Source organism: Salvelinus alpinus, chromosome 4 (genome assembly GCF_045679555.1).
Source record: "Salvelinus alpinus chromosome 4, SLU_Salpinus.1, whole genome shotgun sequence".
NCBI lineage: Eukaryota > Metazoa > Chordata > Actinopteri > Salmoniformes > Salmonidae > Salvelinus > Salvelinus alpinus.
Genome location: NC_092089.1, coordinates 74010402 through 74034950, shown reverse-complemented (window position 1 = coordinate 74034950; position 24549 = coordinate 74010402). Strand labels below are relative to the sequence as shown.

The window sequence follows — 24549 nt, the reverse complement described above, 5'->3', positions numbered from 1 at the left end:
ACACAAGAAAACTTGCATCTTGACGGGATGTACACACACTCACAACAAATGTGGCAACCAGACTACTACCAGCAGGAAGTCTCCCCCACATGAAAAGTCTTGTCAGATGCCAGTTTACATTGGCAGACCATCTTAAGGGGGTTGAGGAAGGAAAAGGAGGGGGGAGATAATAGTTCATCAGATGCTCTCTGATCTGTTGTTTCCACATGCTCTGCTTATCTGCATTGTGGAACAGAAGAGCACAACTCAAGCCAGAGCCAAATGTTACCGTCTCCCTCTGGCCCTACTGTGTTACACTCCCTGAGGCTGTCTGTGTTTTTGGCTGAATGTTTGCCTCCTCCTCCTTAGCTGCTGTGTATTTGTCTGTATTGACTAGCGACAGATGAATTATCTGAGTGCCAAAAAGGGGATTGAGCATTATTCTAAAGCAGTGTAGCAGTAGCTGCTCTGGAATATGTATGTGTGCTGCAGTGGAGGCTGCTGAGGGGAGGACGGCTCATAATAATGTCTGGAATGGAGTGAATGGAATGGTGTCAAACATGGTTTTCATGTGTTTGATACCATTGCATTCTCTCCATTCCAGACATTATTATGAGCCGTCCTCCCCTCAGCAGCCTCCACTAGTGTGCTTGTAATGCATACTAAAGTTTAGGATCAGACTATAAACTAAGAGCAGTGTTTCCCAAATGGTCGCCGGTGGCCACTCGGCAAGGTGTGTGTGTGTGTGTGTGTGTGTGTGTGTGTGTGTGTGTGTGTGTGTGTGTGTGTGTGTGTGTGTGTGTGTGTGTGTGTGTGTGTGTGTGTGTGTGTGTGTGTGTGTGTGTGTGTGTGTGTGTGTGTGTGTGTGTGTGTGTGTGTGTGTGTGTGTGTGTGTGTGTGTGTGTGTGCGTGCGTGCGTGCGTGCGTGCGTGCGTGCGTGCGTGCGTGTATCTGTATTTAGGAGGCTTTCCTTTGCTTTTCCTGTTCTACTCCAGTGGTGAGGATGACAAGTGGCACAGGATTGTTTGTAGGGAACGAAATGCTTCAGTGGTGCATATTATTGGAATGCAAACAAACCCTAAACAGGGATGGTAGACACACACACACACCACTACCTTGCTACATTTTTCTCTCCTTGATGTCCTCCACTCTATGAATTCTCAATTGGTCCTAAGAGTCCAGCTTTATGTCCACTTCTAGGTTTTCTTGACTGCTCGACTTCTCCTGGAGCCTGCAAAATATCAAGACGCTTGTGTCTGACAGTATGACAGCAATTCCAATCAGAGCCTTCCCACCGGGCAAAAACTGCTTGAATCAACGTTGTTTCCACGTAATTTCAACAACAAAAAACTATATGTGATGACGTTGAATAACGTGGAAAACTGATTGGATTTGAAAAAAGTAATCAACTTAAGGGAATTTAGTCGTTTTTTTCACCCAACTGTCAACAGAAATCCTTTATGATTTCACGTTGAATTTACATTACTTGATAACTCAACCAAGTGTAAACCAAAACTAGATGTTAAAATGACGTCTGTGCCCAGTGGTGGCTTATTCTTATTCTGAAATCTTTCAGGTAACAGTATTTTCTTTTGTATAAACCATTTTAAAAAATTTGCTTTGTAGAAGAAAATAGGGATAATCATTACCACACAAGAACCACATGCTAACCACACGCCCTCCCACAGATGCGGAGGTTGAGACTATTGAAAGTTACAACACACCTTCATACACGTTATGTTAATTAGGAGAGGGAGTAGTGATGTGTTTGCACGTGTGAACGTGCATGTGTGTTTATACTCTGATAGAGAGACAGAACTGTTAAGGACTCCCACCAGCTCTCCAAATGGGGATAGGAGAAGAACAGCTTTATGTGTGAAACGGATCCCCTGTTTGTTTAGGAGATAGAACCTAATCGCATTGGCCGACCTCTGCTCTCTCTGGCCGCACAGAGACGGTCGCTCTGAGGGGAGTCAGCCTCCCCTTTTTGCTTTTTACGAGGTCCGGGGACCCTTAACTATGTCTCTGAAAACATACAGTGGAGAGGGACTCGTATCTTCAGCATCATCTTTCCCAGAGTTATCACCCTGTCCGGTGTTATCACTCTGTGTAAAGCTTTTATTGGCCCGCACAGTGATAGGTTTGTTGATGTTCAAGCTGAAAGGGAAACTTCCCATGCTATTGTTTCTGGTATAGGTTATAGGCCTACGGTTCCTTCGGTCCAGCTCATCAAATAATTGATAAGCATTGTGATAATACAAACAGGATATTTATATTAAAGTAAACATTGATTGATCAGGTTGATTGGTCAGGTTTTACATGTTGTGTTAACCGTAAAGAGTATAACAAACGTTGTCTATGTAGGCTATTAGATCATTTCCTGTCGCACGTTCAACTTTTATATATACATGCAGAGCTAAGATTAGGCCATTTCACGCTCCTTTATCATTTTCCTATTGTGGAGATCCATATAATTGGCAATATGTCTGTTGTTTATCAGGATTGTTTGCCCTGTTTGTTAGCATCTAAATGATCTGAAACTGCAGTTTTGCATTATACACTACATTGTTGCTAGCCCTTCAGTATGGATAGCTTCTACTTTTTACAACAGAAAAAATGTTATGTACTTGACTGAGCTATGTGTGATAAAAATAAAAAAAACTGCTCAACAATTGCAGCTTACTGCTGAGAAACCCAACAAAAACCATATCATATTACAACAGAACATGAAAGAAGACATTAAAGTAATCCAGAAATGGGCATTTGACAATCTAAAAGACGTTTTCTACTGACAAGTTTGAAGTTGCCCACACATTTATCAGCAAGTGCTATTTAGTGTTTAGAATTTCTGTCGCGAGCCCAGACCATAGATCATGCAGCTCTGAGTGGAGAGCAGGCCTAACTGGTTACAGCTAAAAGTCCCATAGGGGCGGCGCTTCAAGCCCACTACTGAGTTAAAGATCCACAATGCAAGGCTCTGATGTTTTTTTTTATATTGCAGGAAAAGATTAACAAGGCAAAATGTGGTCTGGGGGCAGAGAGGGAGGATCACATTTCTTTAAAAGCACTCAAATGTTGTTTCAACTCCTGCTTAATTTCCTGAGGGCCCATTTTTTTCTGTTTTAGGTTGTGGATTCCAGATTTGCATATGCTCCATGCCTCCTGTTCTGATTGGCTGGGTCCTCCCCTGCTTGTATCATCACAGATCCAAACTTCCTCAGTGTTCTCCTAACTTTACTTTGTAGCTACAAGCTGATGAACCGAGAGGCTGGGAGCCAGCAGCTGTGTGAGTAATGCAGTAAGCTATGAGTGTATGTATGTGTAAGAGAGGGAGGCAAGAGTTATAGTTATAGGGTTTGTGATTTGGTTCTCTGACTCAATTTAAGGGTTGTAAGGTTATTGGTATAAAAAGGATGTAGGGTTATCTTTAATATCGATTTTAATTCTGTTTTGTTAGGAAATACATTTGATTGTTTCATTGATAGATTGAGCTGTAATTGTTGGTATATTTTGTGCTGATATTCAGAGCTCTGTAAAAGTGTAAGAATATGGGTGGATGAGCGGTTTCATTAATGGTTTATACTGATAAAAACATAATTCTATGTTTTGTTGATTTGGAACTCAGATATTGAACTATCAACATTTTACTGTAGCAGGCTATTTTCAAAGGAGATATTTTCTATCAAAAGGTTAAACTTTTTTCATCAGTCATCAGTATTTAAATTGAAGAAGATCATTTTAGAGTAGGGGAAAACAATTACACCACCTTATCTCAGTAGTTTATAGTGGGTGTTAGACATGCCCTTTTAAATGCTGGACAGGACAGTAATATCTCACACAGTCATGCTGCTGGCTCTACTGCTGGTTCTGAGTCTTGCTTCTGGGGCCCAGTCTTCAGACCCAGCCCCATTAACTGTTATGTACAGAGTCTGGGAGGAGCAACCTGTGGGCACCAGGGTCGGCCATCTGGTCGATGACCTGCGTCAGAGAGGCGAGACCGGGGTACTGGAGGATTTCCAGGTCGTGGAGCACGGTCAAGCCCTGCCTTTCTCCATCGGAGCGAGAGACGGAACTCTCTCCACTCTGGGACAGCTGGACCGGGAGGAGCTATGTCGAGGCTCGGACCTGTGTGAGCTGGCCTTCAGTGTCCTCTACAGGAAAGGTGGTGCTATCCACTTTCTGAGGGTGCGGGTGGAGGTGATGGACCTGAATGACCACAGCCCCACCTTCCCCAGTGGCAAGCAGGAATTGGAGATCTCTGAGACGGCCACGTTGCGGATGCGGATTCCCCTGGACCGAGCCGTGGACCCGGATGCCGGCCCCAATGGACTGCAGACCTACTCACTGTCCGTTAACCAGCACTTTGCCCTGGATGTAAGGAGCACTGCGGATGGGCCAAAGCAAGCAGAGCTGGTGGTGATCAAGGAGCTGGACAGGGAGGTGCAGTCCTCCTTCGAGCTGACTCTGGTGGCCTGGGATAAGGGGAACCCTCCCAGGTCGGGCAGTACTCTGGTCAGAGTCAAAGTCTTGGACTCTAACGATAACAGCCCCATGTTTGAGGATAGCACCCCCACCGTGGAACTAACCGAGGACACAGCCCGTGGGACTATCGTCATCAACCTCAAGGCCACGGACCCTGATCAAGGGGCCAATGGGGAGGTTGAGTACTCTCTAAGCAAACATGCTCCACCTGAGGTGCAGAAGCTTTTCAGTGTCCACCCCCAGAGTGGGGCAGTGACCTTAAAAGGCCAACTGGACTATGAGGACAAACACTCTTATGAGGTGGACATCCAGGCTCGCGATCTTGGGCCCAATGCCATCCCCTCTCACTGTAAACTACACGTCAAGCTGAGGGACATCAATGATAATGCACCAAGGATCCACGTGACTTGGACACCTCCTGATTCTCCAGTGGCAACTGTTTTAGAGGGTGCACCGGAGGACACATTCCTCGCACTGGTGATGGTCTCTGATGCAGATTCCGGGGACAATGGGAATGTGCATGCCCACATCTGGCACGGATCAGGCCACTTCCGCCTCAAGAAAATACATGGCGACAACTACATGATCGTAACCAATGGCACCCTGGATCGCGAAAAGGTCATGGAGTATAATCTCACATTACTTGCCCAGGATTACGGTGACCCTCCACTGTCATGTGTTAGATACCTAGTTGTCCATGTGTTGGATGAGAATGACAATGCCCCTGTGTTCTCCAAGTCCCACTACAGGGCTTCCTTCAAGGAGAACAATGCCGTAGGCCTACAGGTCCTCAAGGTAGAAGCTAATGATGTGGACATTGAGCTCAGCGGCAGGGTGTCCTACTCCATCCGAGAGTCCAATGAACTGGGAACTCCCACGGCATGTTTTGCCATCCACCCCATCAGTGGCGTAGTCAGCGCCCAGCAGTCATTGGACTATGAGGAATCTCCCACCTACTCCTTCATTGTGGAGGCCATAGACCATGGTCATCCACCCCTCACCAGCACTGCCACGGTACTCATCGAGATCCAGGATGTCAATGATAACTACCCCGTCATCAAGGAGCCAATGCCAAAGAAAGGCATAGCCTTTGTGAGCGTCCCTGTCAACGCAGAGAAGGGGGAGATGGTGACAGAGCTAGGGGATGGTGCTGAAGAAGGCTCCACCTATCCTCCGATCGATCGCTCTGCACAACATGGACTTTCAGGATTCCTGGCCACTACCATCAAGGCCAACGATCTAGACTCTGGTCTCAATGGAAGACTCAGCTACATGATCACAGATGGAAACCCCACAGGACTGTTCAGACTCGACGACACTACCGGACAACTGTATGTTAACACGACCAATGCTACAGAGCTCATTGGGAAGACTTTCAAAGTGGATATCGCTGTATCGGACAAGGGCTCTCCAAGGCTAGTGACAAAGGTCACCTTGGAGGTTACTTTCGTCAACTTGCAGGACCATCTGAAGAACTCAGCCCCTGGTAACCGTGGCCATCTGAGTTTCACCATGATGATGGCCATATGCCTTGGGGCCAGCTGCCTCCTGCTTCTCCTGGCTGTTGCCCTGGTGACCACCTTCTGTCGCCCCACGAAACGAGACAACCATGCCTACAACTGCAGGATGGCTGAGTCCACCTACACGCGTCACCCTCGCCGTCCACAGAAGAACATCAGGAAGACGGACATCCAGCTGGTGCCAGTCCTGAGGGGACGAAGGGAGGACTCTCCGGAAGACGAGGATGAAGCCCAACCCCTCTCCCCTATGCCCCTGGTGGTTGAAGAGCAGCACACCGAAATGCAATATAGCATAGCCACCTCCATGTACCCAACAGTCCACTCCCAGGCCTACCCTGATGGGGGCGCAACGCTGCCAGTCTCCCATACCAGAACACTCAGGAAACCTGGGAGCATCGAGCTGGATGGCACTCTCCCTCGAACCCCCACCACTCCTTACCGAACCCTGCGCAAGGCAAGAAACCCTTCGTTGTCCTCCTCACTCTCTCAGACCAGCACCCTGAGGCGACATGGGAACTCTGAGATCCAGGCTAGGCCTGACGTTGAAGAGCCAGAACCATCCTCCCCAGTGTCCCAGGTAGCAACACTTAGAACGTCCAAGAACACAGACACCAGAGGTGTACATGATGCTGAAGACCACAAACGGATGCTGAGGAACTTAGTCCGTCTCTCCATGGCTGCCTTCGGAGATAACTCCATCGAGCTGTCTGCTGCCTCTCCAGAAGTACAGGTAATAAACATTTTGGTTATAAATACTACAAACATGAATGCACATTTGGTATATATCATGCAATGCATTACCTTGATTTCCATCATTCTTATGTTCGATGATACCGTATATACATCTAACTAATAACAGACTTTTGTTTTGTAAATAGGCCTTATTTTTTTCACTTAAAGAATTACTGTAAGTAATTAAGTGTAACCTACAGGAATATAAATTGAATGTCCTGAAAGCAGATATTTTTCCCCCTCTGCTCCTCTGCTATTTTGGCCTGGTGTATAGCTTACATATAGGAAGCCTGAGGGGACAGCTGACAGATGATGCTGGAGCCAAAGCATTGAGTTTATTCAGGTGCTCATGTGTCAGCCACTGTAACCCTGTCTACTTCTGTGCCCCCCGAGCAATCTCTCCTTTTACTCAATATCACATAACAGATTCATACAGGGGAGGACAAATGCCAGGAAGAATCAGTAGACCACTCTTATTCTCTAAGGGGGAAACCCAGCCAAAGTAAGCTCTGATATGTCTGTAGTGTAAGGTAATACTGCCTTGACATGTAAGGACCTCGAGTTGTCAGTTACAAATGGCCCAAATTGCAATTTCTGAACTCACTTTAAGCAAGAAAAACAGCAACTGTAAAGGTCTGGTTTCCAACACAGAAGTGCTGTGCTAGTCAAACGATGCATCCTCATTGATGGAGAATTCACGCAGTCGACAATGCCAACACCCAATGGGCTTATAACATAGAGTCTGGCAAGGTCTGAAGGCCTCATGTGAATTCCATTTTAACAGCAGGAAGAGGCCTGATTCTTGACCCACCTTTCCTGCACCCCCGCCCGCTCGCCCCACTTGGCACTTTGGCTTTAGAGTCCCCCCCGTCCTCCTCCTCCACACGTTCATATTTCGGAGGTTCATCCTGGAAGGAAACTGGTCAGAGAAGAATAGTCCTTTATGTAAAAGCACTTTCCTGCCCACCCTCGGCCCTCTGTGTGCAACACATACATGTGCCTACGCACGCACACACACACACACACACACACACACACACACACACACACACACACACACACACACACACACACACACACACACACACACACACACACACACACACACACACACACACACACACACACACACACACACACACACACACACACACACACACACACACACACACACACTTCCCTCTCTTCACATCACGAAAGCTGTTTCCTCTGAGCTTGGGGCCACAGTTAGCAGCACATCCGGTCCAGCACAAACCGCTCCAATTGTCTAATTGAATGACACCCATTCCCTCTCCCACAGAAAGTCACCTTTCTTTCACATGTTGCAACAGTTAAACCAACATATACCATGAACATAGACAAACAATGAGAACCACAGCACTTCATCCTGTTCAATTTAGTAGATTAAAAAGTCTGACGTTTGTCGGCATTGCCTTTGTCAGGGAGTAAAACGATATCCCAGACAGTTGGTATAAAACTGTCCGAACAGCCTCAATACACCACATTCCCCAAGCACTAGTTTGTTATTCTGACTTCTGTGTTATAATATCAATAGCTGGTTTCCATCCAATTAGTGACATATTTTCATGCGGATATTCTCAAATCTGAGAATTTCCCCACTAGAGGTGCGCTTCCATCAAATTGACTTTTGTGCTTAGAATGCTGTGCGTGATGATGAAGGGCACATAAAAAACACTTTTGGGCTTAAGTTTCCATGTACCGAATAAAAAGTTCTATGTGTTTCCATTCAATTGTTATCTTTGTCGATAATTTTGGCACAAAAAGTATTTGATAAAGAGCAAATGTGCCCACTCTGGTCTTGGCACCAACAGCTTGCAGATTGGCACAGTGCAGACGGTACATGATGCGATTATGGATAAGAGCGAGATAATTTTTATTACTAAATTAGCAGCCAAGCACCGATTGTCATTTCACCAGCATTATTTATTTCATCTGTAGCCTAATAAGCTGCATGGTTTTCAAAGTCGTCATGGGAGGACCACAAAACATAGTATTTTGTGACTACAAGTTTACTTCGACATGATGGTTATTCTATTAATATTTGCGCCGCTTAAAAGCTTTTCCATTGCAATTGTTGCATAATTCGTTTTACAGACACAAAAATGGCGCACCATGTCCAGCGAACAAAAAGTCTATTGACATTGATGACACTTAGTCTTTCCATCACACCTGTCGTGTTATTTTTTTTTTTATAAGGCATGACTTAGGTTGGCTGGAAACATGGTTACTGTCTCCTAACCCCTCTCTCCTCCTGCAAATTTAAAACAAGGTTACTGTCTCCTAACCCCTCTCTCCTCCTGCCAATTTACAGCAGATCTCCCAGCTCCTCTCCCTACTCCACCAGGGCCAGCTGCAGCCGAGACCCAACTTCCGGGGCAACAAGTACTCCCATCGCGCTGGCAGGTGACTACATTTCCTCTTTCTTTTTTGATTTTCTTCCCTTTTCCTTTTAATTATCCCTCCTTTGTTTCAGAGCCATTTGGCTGTTGATCACTACTACCTCTAAATGCATCATTTATTTGAGATTTTCATTATGTATTTCTTCACAAAATGTTCACTTATCTCAAAAGCGTATATATTTACAACGTTATGTTTTTTCATTTATACGTATCCTTTATATGTACAAGTGATCCCATTGAGATATTTTTTCTCTGCTCGAAGGCACCGTATAAATAATTATAGTTTCAAATGCTCCTATGAATATACAGTAACTAGGCAATAGAGCTCAGGTTTGTGTCTGATAAACCAGAAGGCCTCCTCTGCCCTCAGTCTGCCAGTAACAGGAAGAGTGTCTCATGACCTAGGTGGTCTGCCAGTCAGTCAATGTGTCAGGGGGCATGTTAGAGCATGACTCACTGCCCTGACTCATGCCTCTAGGGCAGGAACCAGCACATCCAATGACCACAAAGTTATTATCATCTATAGTATGGCGTGAGAGGTTTCTATCTTGTTCGGCTTCTTTGCTAACACGAGGAATGAAGAGTCTGTCATAGTATTTTCTTTAATTGAGATCATCTTAAAACAAGACACAGGTACAATGCAGACTTTTCTCCTCTACTCGGGTATCTGTTTTTATGTGTCATCATGGCCAACTATGTGGGATGTTGATCCCCCCCACTGAGAGGTACATTAGTCTACCTGATTGGGTGAGACTTCCTGTCTCTGGCCTGATTGGCCTAGCTATCTCCCTTGGGTCCAGGTCTGTCTGGCTCTGACTGGCTCAGATAACGTCTCTGACAGGGAGCAATGTCTGTTATCAGTCTATACCTCAAGTCTCTGGTATTTTATCATTAAACACTAAAACACCTAGAAGTACAGTGCATTTGGAGGGTATTCAGACCCCTTGACTTTTTCCACATTGTGTTACGTTACAGCCTTATTCTAAAATGGATGGAGTTGTTTTTTGCCCTCATCAATCTACACACAATACCCCATAATGACAAACCAAAAACAGTTTTTTTGAAATGTCTGCAAATTTATTAAAGATAAAAAATTGAAATATCACATTTACAAAAGTATTCAGACCCTTTACTCAGTACTTTGTTGAAGCACCTTTGGCAGTGATTAGAGCCTGGAGTCTTTTTGGATATGACGCTACAAGCTTGGAACACCTGTATTTGGAGTTTCTTCTATTCTTCTCTGCAGACCGTCTCAATCTCCTCAGGTTGGATGGGGAGCGTCACTACACAGATATTTTCAGGTCTCCCCAGAGATGTTCGATCGGGTTCAAGTCCGCGCTCTGGCTGGGCCACTCAAGGACATTCAGACACTTGTCCCAAAGCCACTCTTGCGTTGTCTTGGCTGTGTGCTTAGAGTCACCCCAGTCTGAGGTCCTGAGCACTCTGGAGCAGGTTTTCATCAAGGATCAGTCTGTACTTTGCTCCGTTCATCTTTCCCTCGATCCTGACTAGTCTCCCAGTCCTTGCCGCTGAACAACATCCCCTACAGCATGATGCTGCCATCACGATGCTTCACCGTAGGGATGTTGCCAGGTTTCCTCCAGATGTGACGCTTGGCATTCAGGCCAGAGTTCAATCTTGGTTTCAACAGACCAGTGAATGTTGTTTCTCATGGTCTGAGAGTCTTTAGGAGCTTTTTGGAAAACTCCAAGCGGGCTGTCATGTGCCTTTTACTGAAGAGTTGGCCACCTGATTGGTGGAGTGCTGCAGCCTTATTAAATTGTTTTAAAAAAATGCTTCTTAGCAAAGTGCAATTTCTCAAGCAATAGTTTTGCTAGGATTGTCTGGGAGGAGAGAGATTTGGAACTACCTTTCTTATTGGTTATTAACTAATTTACCCCCTGGTGATGTCACAAGGCAGGCCAAAACTCCATCCCACTAAACAGGCAGACATTTTGGGCAGTCTTTATTAACAGCTCTTACACTAAAAGGGCATTATCACAATTTTCAGAGTATTGTTCCAACCTCTTGATGTGTCAATATATATAAAACACAGGAAAAGCAAGGTCTTGACTGCACTGGTCCTTTAAACTTTTATACTGAGCTCAGGTCAGCATATTTCCAGAATGGAATCAACTTTCTCCTATCACAATTTGGGAAAATTTAACAGGACAGTCATAATGATGGTTCCACAAGATGGCTGACGTTGGTTCTAAAATGTCCTCCCTCACTGTCCCTGACACTCCCCTGTCTGTTTCCTCTGCTTCCCTGAAGGACCGGCGTTCAGGACACTGATTGTCAGAGCACCAAGGACAGTGGCCATGGCGAGAGTGAAGCCGGAGACATGGACTGGGACACGGGCCGAGACTCCCCTGTCGACCTGCTACTGGAGGAGGACCTTAACACCCTGCTCAACAACCCTGGTAAGAACCTTTCTTATTTTTCAATTAAACCTTTATTTTACTAGGTTGTCCCATAGACATCAGAATACCATTTCACCACTAAAGAGAACTTATACTATTTTATAGTCAACAAACAACAATAACATTGAAGAAAACTTAAAACAAATAATGGTCAAAACTAACAAAGAGAAAATACTTTTAGTTGCATTCCTAGCTCTCTGTGGGGCTTCATTCTGTTCTGACAATTCATAGCTGACTTAAATTACTAACAATGGGTGTTTTCACTCAGCCGTAAAGATTCACATTGCGATATACTGTATGTGAAACAGTAGTGAGCGCAGCGCTCTGTATGGTCGAACAGACTAATATGTTCACATTCTATAGTCCAACATACACGGTAAATATATGTGTGGAGTTCCTTCCAGGTATTGTTCAGGTCATTGTCTCGTTCTGACTAGGGGCCCTGTCTTTGTTCTTTTCAAATCAAAGACACACCCCATAGTTTCTCTCACTTAAGACCTCCGGGCAAATACAGGGATTTCTATCTTTCGGTTGATCTTCAGTGAGAGCAATTTAAAGTCTATGCTGGTACAGTAATCTCACACAGAGGTGTTACAAAGACCTGCGTGTGTGTCTGTGTGTAATCCTTGAGTCACCCGTACCCAAAGGCAAACGGGTCCTCCATTAGCATTGTAAGTCACACTATATTTGTGAGACACGCGAATGGTGAGAAGCTCAGGTTCTTTGAGGATTCCTGACTATGTTTAAGCCGCCTGTTTCTCAGATGTTTTGTCTTCTCACCTGGAGAGTCTTTCTTTCTTGTATTTTGCTATGGTAGTCCCATTTTTGAAGCTGTATAGAACAGACAGACAGACACCCCCCTGTCACCACCCTCCACTCTGCCCTGAGGCAGTGAACAGATAGTCTCACCTCTGACGTTTCAAATCAAATCTGTTTGCCACATCGCTTCGTAAACAACAGGTGTAGTGAACTGCTTACTTACGGGGCCCTTCCCAATGATGCAGAGAGAAAGAAAATTGAGAAATAAAGAAAAGTAAAACACATAATAATATAAGTAAAAATAGATACACAATAAGTAACGATAACTTGGCTGTATACACGGGTTACCAGTACCGAGCCGATGTGCAGGGGTACGAGGGAATTTAGGTCAACTTCTACCTACATGTACAAATTACCTTGACTAACCTGTACCCCAGCACATTGACTCGGTACTGGTACCCCCTGTATATAGCCTCGTTACTGTTATGTCATTTTCTTGTGTTACTTTTAGATTTTATTGATAATTTTTTAAAACTTTTGTTTATTTAGTCAATATTTTCTTAACTCTATTTCTTGAACTGCATTGCTGGTTAAGGCCTTGTAAGTAAGCATTTCACGGTAAGGTCTACTACACCTGTTGTATTCAGTCCATGTGACAAATAAAATTTGATTTGATATACATATGAATAGAGTGACAGATAATAAACAGTAGCAGAAGAGTATGTGATAAGTCAAAAAAATGTAGTGCAAAAATGGTCAATACAGAGAGTCCGGGTAGCTATTTGGTTAACTATTTAACTAACTATTTGGCAGTCTTATGGCTTGCGGGTAGAAGCTGTTCAGGGTCCTGTTAGTTCCAAACTTGGTTCATCGGTACTGCTTGCCATGCGGTAACAGAGAGAACAGTCTATGAATTGTATGGTTGAAGTCTTTGGCAATTTTTATGGTCTTTCTCTGACACCACCTGGTATAGAGGTCCTGGATGGCAGGGAGCTCAGCCCCAGTGATGTACTGAGCCCTCCGAACTACCTTCTGTAGCACCTTGCTGTCAGCTGCCAAGCAGTTTCCATACCAAGCAGTGATGCAGCTAGTCAAGATGCTCTCAATGGTGCAGCTGTAGAACTTTCTGAGAATCTGAGGGCCTATGCCAAATCTTTTCAGCCTCCTGAGGGAGAAGAATCATTGTCGTGCCTCTTCACAACTATGTTGGTGAGTTTGGACCATGATAGATCCTTAGTGATGTCGACACAGAGGAACTTGAAGCTTTCGGCCAGCTCCACTACAGCCACGTCGATGTGAATGGAGGCGTGCTCAACCCTCCGTTTCCTGTAGTCAACATTATTTATTTCCGATCAGCTCCTTTGTCTTGCAGACATTGAGGGAGAGGTTGTTTTCCTGGCACCACACTGCCAGGTCTCTGACCTCCTCCCTGTAGGCTATCTCATTATCGTTGGTGATCAGGCCTAGCACCGTTGTGTCTTCAGAAAACTTTTTTTAAAATGCTGTTGGAGTCGTGCGCATCCATGCAGTCGTGGGGGGAACATGGAGTACAGAAGTACAGATTTGCCAAATGGAGGGCGAGTGAGAGCTTTGTATGCATCTGTGTGAGTGGAATAAAGGTGATCTAGAGTTCTTTTCACCTCTAGTTGTATAGGTGACATTTTGGTAGAAATGAGGTAAGACTGATTTCAGTTTTCCTGCATTAAATTCACTGGCCACTAGGAGCGCCGCCTCTGGATGAGCATTTTCCTGTTTGCTTATGGCCGTACACAGCTCATTGAGTGCGGTCTTAGTGCCAGCATCTTAGTGCCAGCTCCAACTTCTTAATCATAGCCTCAATTTTGTCCCGCATATTGAATATAGTTGCGGAGAGTCCTTGTAATCCTAGATTCAGGTCATTCAGGCGAGAAAAAACATCACCCAGATAGGCCAGTCCTGTGAGAAACTCATCATCATGCAAGACAAGTGAAAATCATGGTCAGTAAAGAAAACGTTAAGCTCATCTCTCAATTCAATACTTTGCCCCTTGATAACCAGCGCACTTCTGTATGTTGTAAAAGCGTTACATGGTCGCTGCTTTTATCATTGCAGAGTGCAGAAAATACACGAGAGTTCAGGGGCCTTGCTTTAACAAAGTTAACCATGTTCACTGTAGTGCCCAAAATGTCTTTCAAGCTGTCAGGAATTCCCTTGGCAGAAAGAGCCTCTCAGTGGATGCTGCAGTGTACTCAAGTGGCGTCAGGAGCAACTGCTTGCATGTCATGGCTTTTGCACCATCACTAAAGATATCAACACATCTTGACCACCAAAGTCCATTTGATGTCACAAAGCTGTCCAATACTTTAAAAATATCCTCTCCTGTTGTCCTGGTTTCCAGTGGTTTGCAGAAGAGAATGTATTCCTTAATTGACCACCCATAAACGTAACGGACATATACCAGGAGCTGTGCCAGGCCCGCCACGTCTGTTGACTCATCCAGCTGTAACGCATAGAATTCACTGGCTTGTATGCGAAGCAGTAATTGTTTCAAAATCTCCTGCCATGTCACTGATGCGTCGTGAAACAGTGTTGTTTGATGAAGGCACTGTCTGTATAGTTTTTTGGGGCTTTTCCCCCCAGCATTGTCCCAGCCATATCCGCGGCAGCAGGAAGAATTAAGTCCTCCACAATAGTATGGGGCTTGCCTGTCCTAGCCACTCGGTAGCTCACCATATAAGACGCTTCTAGCCCCTTCTTATTAATGGTATCTGTTGCTTTTATACATATCTTACTACTCGAAAGTTGTCTTAATTCTCACAAACAAATAATAGGCATGTTCAAATAGGCTTGTTTTGTTTCTAAATGTCTGCGCAAGAGTGAAGGTTTCATCGAGTTGTGAGATAGTACTTTTGCACATATAACACACTGTGGCTGAGGAAAGGCACTACTCCCAATATAAGTGAACCCCAAATCAATGTAGTTCTCATCAGATTCATAACTGTCAGTGTCCATGCTAGCTGGGCTAACAACAAATGTATAACTACTGATGCTAGCGTTGGATGTGCTCATGGAAGCATAACAACTTGTGTCATCAACAGGTGCAGGTGTAGTACTGCTGGTAGTAGCAGTACTACCAGTAGAGCTGGTATGTGTCTCTACGCGGGCCTTACTTTTTTTTTAACCATTTAGCCATTTTAGAGCAAACGGAATGTTTAGCTACATACGGACCATTAATGAAATTCCTGCTAGAGAGTAACGGTTAATGTGATTGAATGTTAATTATTCGACTAGGCTACCTGTATTTGACATTGTGTTGTTATTTCGCTGAACACTAGATGGTTTAATTTTATTTTTGTATGTAATCCGTGTCGTCGTTCAGCCATGACTCGGTGAAACATAAGATATTACAATTTTCAATGTCTCGTTGGTAGGATATTTGTGATCGTAGCTAGTCTATTTTGTTATCCAATGATTGTACGTTGGCTAATAGGACTGATGGTACAGGCAGATTGCCCACCCGCCGTCGGATCCTTACAAGGCACCCCGACCTACGTCCCCGATATCTCCGTCTCTTCTTCATGCGATTGACCGGGATTTGGGCCTTGTCGGGTGTCTGAAGTAAATCCTTCGCGTCTGACTCGTTAAAGAAAAAATATTTGTCCAGTACGAGGTGAGTAATCGCTGTTCTGATATCCAAAAGCGCTTTTCGGTCATACGAGACGGTGGGAGAAACATTATGTACAAAAGAAGTTTACAAATAAGGCGAAAAAACACACAATAGCACAATTGGTTAGGAGTCTGTAAAACGGTAGCCTTCTCCTCCGGCGCCATTCTTCTTAGAAGATTTCTATGGGCACAAGCACTGTTCATGTCACAATCTGTTCACACCCCTCTTGTTGTTGGAGAGAATTTAGCATTAAAAAAAAGAAGCTTCTTTCCTGCAATTCTACACATTTTGTCATGGGGCGTAAAGAACATTTAGCAGTTTAAAAGCATATTTTCTCGCAATTCTATACATTTTGCTATGTCTAATGTGTATTCATGTGATATTTGAGTGACAAAAAAATTACAACTATATCTATGGGCTAAAAAACCTAAATAAAAAAACGTTAGCTGACATGGGCTAGTTGATCTGGACATTTCTAACAAGTTATAAATAGCTCTCTAAGGTATGCAATGACTGACATGACAAGAGGAAAACTGAACGTGCACTACCCAATTTCGAAATTGCACCTAGTGCATTCTACTATTACAACTTTCAAGAGTACATTTAAAGCCAGACTGAGTTCCTTAAAAACTCAGTCCGAGCCCCGCACCCCCACCCCTGCCGACTCCTAACGCGCCCCACCATTTGGGAACCACTGCTGTAGCATACTGTTTAGATAGGTTAACTCACGTGTCCAACTCATTCCACGGAGGGCCGAGTGTCTGCGGGTTTTCTCTCCTCACATGCACTTAATTGATGAAATATGGTCATTAATTAGTAAGGAATTCCCCTCGCCTGACTGTCTATGGAATAAGTTTTAAACCCCTGGGTAAAATGGAAACTGAAATCTGGAGACTGTAGGTCTGTAACACGTGTCAAACTCATTCCACGGAAGGCAGAGTGTCTGCATGTTTTCGCTCCAGCCTTGTTCTTAATTGTTGAATTAAGGTCACAAATTAGTAAAGAACTTCCCTCAACTGGTTATCTAGGTCTTAATTGAAAAGGAAAACCCACGGATGCTAGGCCCTCCATAGAATGAGTGTGACATTTAACATGAACTCCTGCAGAACTAAGCATTTCTTGCAGTAAAATGAGGCACCAAATGTAGGCAACATTTTGACTCGGGAACAGGAGTGGAGAAATATAATTTCTTTCTTTCAGCATCTTGAATGTGAATGCGCAGTTAGATACCATCTGTAGAGGTGCTATCTTTATCAGCATCATAAAAGCTGATAGTATTTCAGCTACATGACATTATGCTGCTGAGCAAGGGTTTATTTAGTCTTCTACTGCAACATATAATGACAAAAGAGAAGCTGCATGTTTCTAACTATAGACAAGTTGACTAACACAGGGTTTCCCAAACTCGGTCCTGGGTCCCCCCTTGGGTGCATGTTTTGGTTTTTGCCCTAGCACTACACAGCTGATTCAGATAAACAACTCACTATCAAACCCTCGACTAACAAATAGCCTACCAAAATGTCAGAAATTATAAGCAGAAACATATCTAAATAAGGCAACAACAAAAAAAAATTCCACAGTTTCTGACTGCATTTTACAAATTAGAGGGTTAGGGTTGGGTGCAGGCCTCAGATTTTCACTTTATCCTTTATCACATATAGTCTAGTCAGGTGGTTGTGGATGGGTTATGACCGGTTGTGGATGGGTTATGACCGGTTGTGGATGGGTTATAACCGGTTGTGGATGGGTTATAACCGGTTGTGGATGGGTTATGACCGGTTGTGGATGGGTTATGACCGGTTGTGGATGGGTTATGACCGGTTGTGGATGGGTTATGACCGGTTGTGGATAGGTTATGACCGGTTGTGGATGGGTTATGACCGGTTGTGGATGGGTTATGACCGGTTGTGGATGGGTTATGACCGGTTGTGGATAGGTTATGACCGGTTGTGGATGGTTATTAGCAATTGTGTACGGGTGAACAAACAACTGAACCGCGCACCACTAGTGTGTAGATCAGTGTGTTTTCAGCATCCCTTGTTCAGAATGTGGCCTCACAATCTCTATCTGTCCTTGAGCTCTGCTATTTTCTTTCAAATCTGCATTATTTTGTTTGGTAGCCATATCACCCATTAAAGGGACAGTTCACTTGAAAATCTAAGTTGAATCAAAGTCTTAGAGGCAATAGAAGATGAATCACATATCACCAATTGAGTTGTTAGATTTACTAAACCAATGATTATGACCGTTATTAAAGCTGAGCTCTGACTTTAAATAGGTTTGTAGATCTAACGCTTGGCGGTATGCTTTAAACTGCTTTCATATTTGCGGGTGTTTGGTTGTGGTTGTAGTCGATCTACCACAGAAGGGATGTTCTCCACATCAAACCTGTTTGTGTGATGTGGTGTGTGGGGGTTCCTCTGGTTCCAATAAGAGGGTAATTGTTTTCTGAGGATTTAGGGGTTCCCTGCTGGTGAGTTCAGTCTAATTAAGTTTGCAAGGAGGCGAGCCATGGATCACGGAAGATAAAGAGAAGAAGGGAGTGGGAGAGGGAAATGGATATAGAGTGGGGGGTGTAGAGAGAGGGGGCTGAGATATAGAGTGGGGGTGTAGAGAGAGGGGGATGAGATATGGAGTGGGGGGTGTAGAGAGAGGGATGAGATATAGAGTAGGGGGTGTAGAGAGAGTGGGATGAGTTATAGAGTGGGGGGTGTAGAGAGAGGGGGATGAGATATGGAGTGGGGGTGTAGAGAGGGGGATGAGATATGGAGTGGGGGGTGTAGAGAGAGGTGGATGAGGTATAGAGTGGGGGGTGTAGAGAGAGAGTTTGCTTTGAAACTTCTGTATGTGTAATGTTTACTGTTAATTTGTATTGTTTATTTCACTTTTGTATATTATCTACCTCACTTGCTTTGGCAATGTTAACACATGTTTCCCATGCCAATAAAGCCCCTTGAATTGAATTGAATTGAGAGAGAGAATACCTGACCACTGTGACTGACCCAAACTTAAGGAAAGCTTTGACTATGTACAGACTCAGGGAGCATAGCCTTGCTATTGAGAAAGGCCGCCGTAGGCAGACATGGCTCTCAAGAGAAGACAGGCTATGTGCACACTGCCCACAAAATGAGGTGGAAACTGAGCTGCACTTCCTAACCTCCTGCCCAATGTATGACCATATTAGAGAGACATATTTCCCTCAGATTACACAGATCCACAAAGAATTTGAAAACAAATCAAATTTTGATAAACTCCCATATCTACTGGGAGAAATTCCACAGTGTGCCATCACAGCAGCAAGATTTGTGACCTGTTGCCACAAGAAAAGGGCAACCAGTGAAGAACAAACACCATTGTAAATGCAACCCATATTTATGCTTATTTATTTTAACTTGTGTGCTTTAACCATTTGTACATTGTTACAACACTGTATATATATAATATAACATTTGCAATGTCTTTATTGTTTTGAAACTTCTGTATGTGTAATGTTTACTGTTAATTTGTATTGTTTATTTCACTTTTGTATAATATCTACCTCACTTGCTTTGGCAATGTTAACACATGTTTCCCATGCCAATAAAGCCCCTTGAATTGAATTGAATTGAATTGAGAGGGATGAGGCACAGAGTGGAGGGTGTAGATATAGGGGGATGAGGTATAGAGTGGGGGGGTGTAGAGAGCGGAATGAGGTATAAAGTGGGGGTGTATAAAGAGGTGGATGAGATATAGAGTGGGGGGTGTAGAGAGAGGGGGATGAGGTGTAAAGAGAGGGGATATAGAGAGAGTGGGGGAGGTGTAGAGAGAGGGGATATAGAGAGAGTGGGGGGTGTAGAAAGAGGGGATATAGAGAGAGTGGGGGGTGTAGAGAGAGGGGGAGAGAGAGATAAGGAGAGGGAGAAGAGTTTGCAGGCATAAAAACAAAAGGGGTTAGACCAGGGATGATCAACTTTGATGGGGGCCACAAAAAATCATAAGGGGCCTTAGTGGCTCGCGGGTCTGCGTACCCACATTCATACTCACACAAGCAGTCAGAGTAGGCATTAGCCTTTTGTGGACCGGAAAAACTTCTCTCCTTCCCATGACAAAATGTTTATAATTGCAGCAAACTTGCTTTAAAACTGCAACATTTTCTCTACACCCCATGGCAAAATGTGTAGCCATGGGGTGTAGAGACAATGTTGCAGTTTTAAAGCAAGTTTGCTGCAATTATACACATTTTGTCATAGGGTGGAGAGAAATGTTTGTAGTTTTTAATATGATATTTGAGTGAGAGTGACTAACAAAATCAATTGGGGCCCCACATCAGTAATTCAACCATGACTACTACAAGTTTAGATAGCTGACGGGCTAATTGAGTGACTGTCAGTGACTGACAAAAGAAAAACTGCTGATGCACAACCACATTTCAAAATTGCACCCTGTGTATTCTACTGTTCTAACTCTCAGACCCAAATTAGTTCCATTTGTTTTTTGGAAATTGATCCGCGGTCCTAGTACCCCACCCCTGAATTAGACAGTAAGAGGGACAGAGAAACAGAGAGAGGGGATGGAGGGGGGGACAGAGGTGTTTGCAGAGAAAGCGGCCAGACAAGGAAGCAGCATTTTATTGAACCCAGGCAGTTAGCTTGTGAGTTAACCTCTCTCTCTCTGATGTGGTCTGCTGTGGGGCTAACACTTCCTCCCCAGCCTCCGTGTCAAAGTCAAGCAGTCGCAACAGACCGTGTACAAGGGCCAGCCTGCCCCTTTAGTTTACTGGCAGTTTATATGCATGCTAGCCCTGTTAGCAACGCTCTCTTCTGAGGTCTCCAGGAGATGACAGACATGAAAAGTTGGCCATAGAAGTAATGATGGTTGACTGATTCAGGGCCACTTCGTTTGATTACCTGTGTGTGTGGTTCAACAACTCAAGAGTTTAAACCCCCCCCCCACATATATGGAGCTTACTCGCTTTCATTCTAAAACCCCCACATACATGGAGCTCAGTCTTTGAACATTCCAATCAAATACCGCAGAGGATAACTATCTTCCAGGGATTTGGGGCGAAACATGATGCGTCTGAACGTCATGTGGGATTTGTGTAGGTTACTCTTCACTGATGTGTAGGGTAAACACAGCGGGAAAAGGATTTGTTTAGTTTATGGATTGAGATTTAAGTCAAGGGCTGTCAGTGTCACAGTGGGGGGAGAGAGTATGAGTGTGTGTGTGTTTGAGAGGGAGAATTAGGGTGTGTACTGTATGTATGTGTGTGGGGAGAGATGCTAGCTGCTGGGGTCATTCAGTGACTTCTCTGCAAGTGTGTGTGTGTTGCTGAGTGTGTGTGCACCAGGTCTGGTTGTGATTTAATGAGGACCACAGGGTGAGTGATCCACAGCAGGCGCTTTTTCTAGGCCACGAGCCTAATCAGATTGAAGTGAGGAGAATCAAGTTAAAGAGTTGGGGAGGCCAAAACAAGAGGAGTCATTCAGCAACTCTCTAGCCCTCTGGTTCATGGCATTGTGCACAGCTGGCCTATGATTGCGGTGTTTCACTTATCAATATGAGCCTTTGAATTCTGCAGTGTATTTTCAGTCAAACTGGTGGTTTTTATATGTTTTATTCCTGGAGTTGTAACCTTTAGCATGTTGCTTGTGTTTTGCCATTTAAAAATGTCTCTCGATAGTCTCTATCCATTTAGTTGAAATGTTTTTTTTTTTCAACATACCATTTAAATGTAAATGATCAGTTATACTACAACTAACCCCCCCCCCCCCCAAAAAAAAGACTTAGAAAATAGATAAGTTGGTCAAGATAATCAGGCATGGACATCCCCATAATAAAAATTATACAACAATGCCTGGAATGCTTAACTCTAGAGATTGGCTTAGCTTTAAGTGGATTTTCACCCGTTCTGAGTCTGTACATGCTCATTATGTGTAAAACCACTTGGCCACTTTACTTGAGTAGAACTCAAGATATAGCCAGGAGATGACAGGAAATACCAGATAAATATACTCCTCCTGTGATTTCCTCCATCCTGCCCCCCCCCCCCCCAAGGAAATTGTTTTTCAGCAAGATTGGACTTTTACCTCCATAAGCTTATTTTTATTAACTTATTTTTCTCTTTGTTGTCTTTAACATACAAGATAATCATTCTCCCATCTTCAGATTTCATTTAATGTTGTTTTCACAGGAGGAAATGCATTTTCTCAGGCGCAAACAACAACACTGGCCAACAACAACAAATACTATAACAAAGGTCACCCATGTGGTGCTTTGTGTCACATCCAGCGGTGTATTGCTGTAGAGCTGTTGCTTTGTCTTATATACATGCTGTTTAACTGTTTTGCCAGTTTTATACTTTATCGACATGTTCTCATCTCTTTCCTTGTCTCTTATCAGATGACGTCTTTGCTGACATAGAGGACCCTGCATGGATGGCCCGCCTCTCCCTCCCCCTCACTGCAGACTACCACAAGAACATTTTTGTCCCCAACGGGCCACCGTCCTCCGACACCCATTGCTCCCCAGACACTCTTGACTCCTCCTCCTTCTCCACCTTCGGCAAGACGCCGGAGAAGGATGGCCCGCTGGGCGGGGCCTTGCTCTCTGAGGTCAACACCTTGTTTAACATGCTCCTGACCCAGAAGGGCGACTCCCAGTCACGCCCCTCGCCAGATGTGCTCTACAGATTGTCTGCCGCCTACCGGCGCTCGCTGGGGCTGGACGGAGCTGCCAATGCGCCACGGAACTCTGGGAACCCCGAAAAGACGTCCCCTCTGGCTCATTGCTTGGCCGAATTCCCTTAGGCCTTGTCTTAACATGGTTACTTCATGGAAATCAGTCTAAAAGAAGTTGCTGTAAAAAAGACAGTCTCTACAAGCCAGAATGTTGAATACAATGATATTCAAACGTGCGTTGCCGGTTGTCTGTGCTGTTGGTCCTTTTGGCGGTAGGAAGTGTAGATAGGGTATCCACAGGAAAGTGTTGTTTACACAACTTTTTGCCATGCCGGTAGTTTCTGTCACTTGTATTTTCCATCTCCTGATGCATTTCACGTGCTGCACAATATGTCAACATTAGCCAAATGTAACTGAATGTTGTTGACCAAAGCGCATTACTTCAAAAGCAGCTTGAAGTGCTTGTGAAATTTGCCAGCTGATTACGTGGGACAACATTTGGTCTGTGGCATTTTTTACATATTGTGCATGTCGCTTGCGGATTTCGTCAGCATTGAAAATACAAACCAACATACAGACCAAGGTACTGAAAGTTGGGTTAATAACACTACTCTGTGGATATTTAGTCTCAGATTACCTTCTACATCAGGACAAAATCAGCAGACAACAGGTAAATTACATTCAAATGAAGTTTATTCAAGAGTCTTGACTTGTGATGTGACTGTTCACAAAAAGGGAGCCTACATGTTAGAGACGAGAGTCGTCCACTCTTGGATTCGTAGAGGCTATCTTAGGCCCAACTCCTGGTCTGAAAACAGTTGCCTCAACTTCATTTGATTGGTTCCTGTTAGTTTGGGCTATTTAGAATTTCCAGTATGTTCTTACAATCCCCCCAAACTGGTGACTGTGTTTTCCTTTTTGCTGTGGTTGCAGATATGACAAACTGCTCAAGCTTACAACAGCAACCTCTTCTCCTAACATATTCCCATTAGGAGAGGTCAATTACACTATTAGTCCTAGACAGACTGCTTCCCTGTCTGGAACAGGCCAAGGCCAGAAAAGGGAGAGGAGTTAACCTAAGGCCTTTGTTCAGTGCTGGAACACAGTCAATGTACTATACAGTACTCCCTACATAGCACAGAGTGTACATTTAGCTTGAGATAAATGTTACACAAGTAAACTGTTTCCCTCATGTGGCACATTCTCCTCTGTATCATTCTGATTAACTCTCTCTCTCTGGTCAGAAGTGTTTATCAGTGGGAGCAACAACATGGTGCTATTCTTTGTTAGAGTTGTCCATGGTATGAATGGCTGAGTTTGGCAACCCAAGCAAAGAGTCCAAGAAGGAAACGGCTCTTTGTCTTTTCTTAAGAGAAAACACTAGCAAAACTATGTCCTGTTCCTGAGGATGTCTGCCGCCATTTCCTTCACCTCCATTTTGAGAAATGTCTCCATTGTGCTTCTACACCTGCATTACTAGCTGTTTGGGGTTTTAGGCTGGGTGTCTGTACAGCACTTCGAGATATTAGCTGATGTACGAAGGGCTATATAAAATAAAATTGATTGATTGAAATTGATTGTTGATTACTATTTGTATTTACTCCTTAGCTACTGAAAAATGTCATATTTACAGAGGTAAATATGCTGTTTATTTAGGTCTGTGTAAGAAAACATACACAGGATTTGGTTTCAGGTATTTGAATGGCTGTAAAAAGTGTTATAAATTAACTTTCTTGACAAAAGGTGTAATTTTTAACTTTGCTTGAGAGAATATGGCATTTTTTGGGCCATAAATCAAACCAGCAGCACTTTGTACATAACATTTTCTAAAACATTGAAATAAAATGATTTGAAAACAGCATCATGCTCATTTCATCCTACAAATTCCACGATGTTGAGGATTTTGACTTTTGTTTTGAATGTTGAGAA

General features: G+C 44.0%; 1 protein-coding gene across 1 annotated transcript; it reads left to right on the top strand.

Moving 5' to 3' along the window:
• The first annotated feature begins 3644 nt into the window (after positions 1-3644).
• Positions 3645-24197, top strand: LOC139574423 (protocadherin-12-like). Its single transcript, XM_071398974.1, has 4 exons — positions 3645-6711; positions 9046-9137; positions 11408-11556; positions 22343-24197. Exons 1-4 carry the CDS (start codon positions 3790-3792, stop codon positions 22747-22749), a joined length of 3570 nt encoding a protein of 1189 aa, XP_071255075.1. The 5' UTR covers positions 3645-3789; the 3' UTR covers positions 22750-24197.
• The last annotated feature ends 352 nt before the right edge of the window (positions 24198-24549 follow it).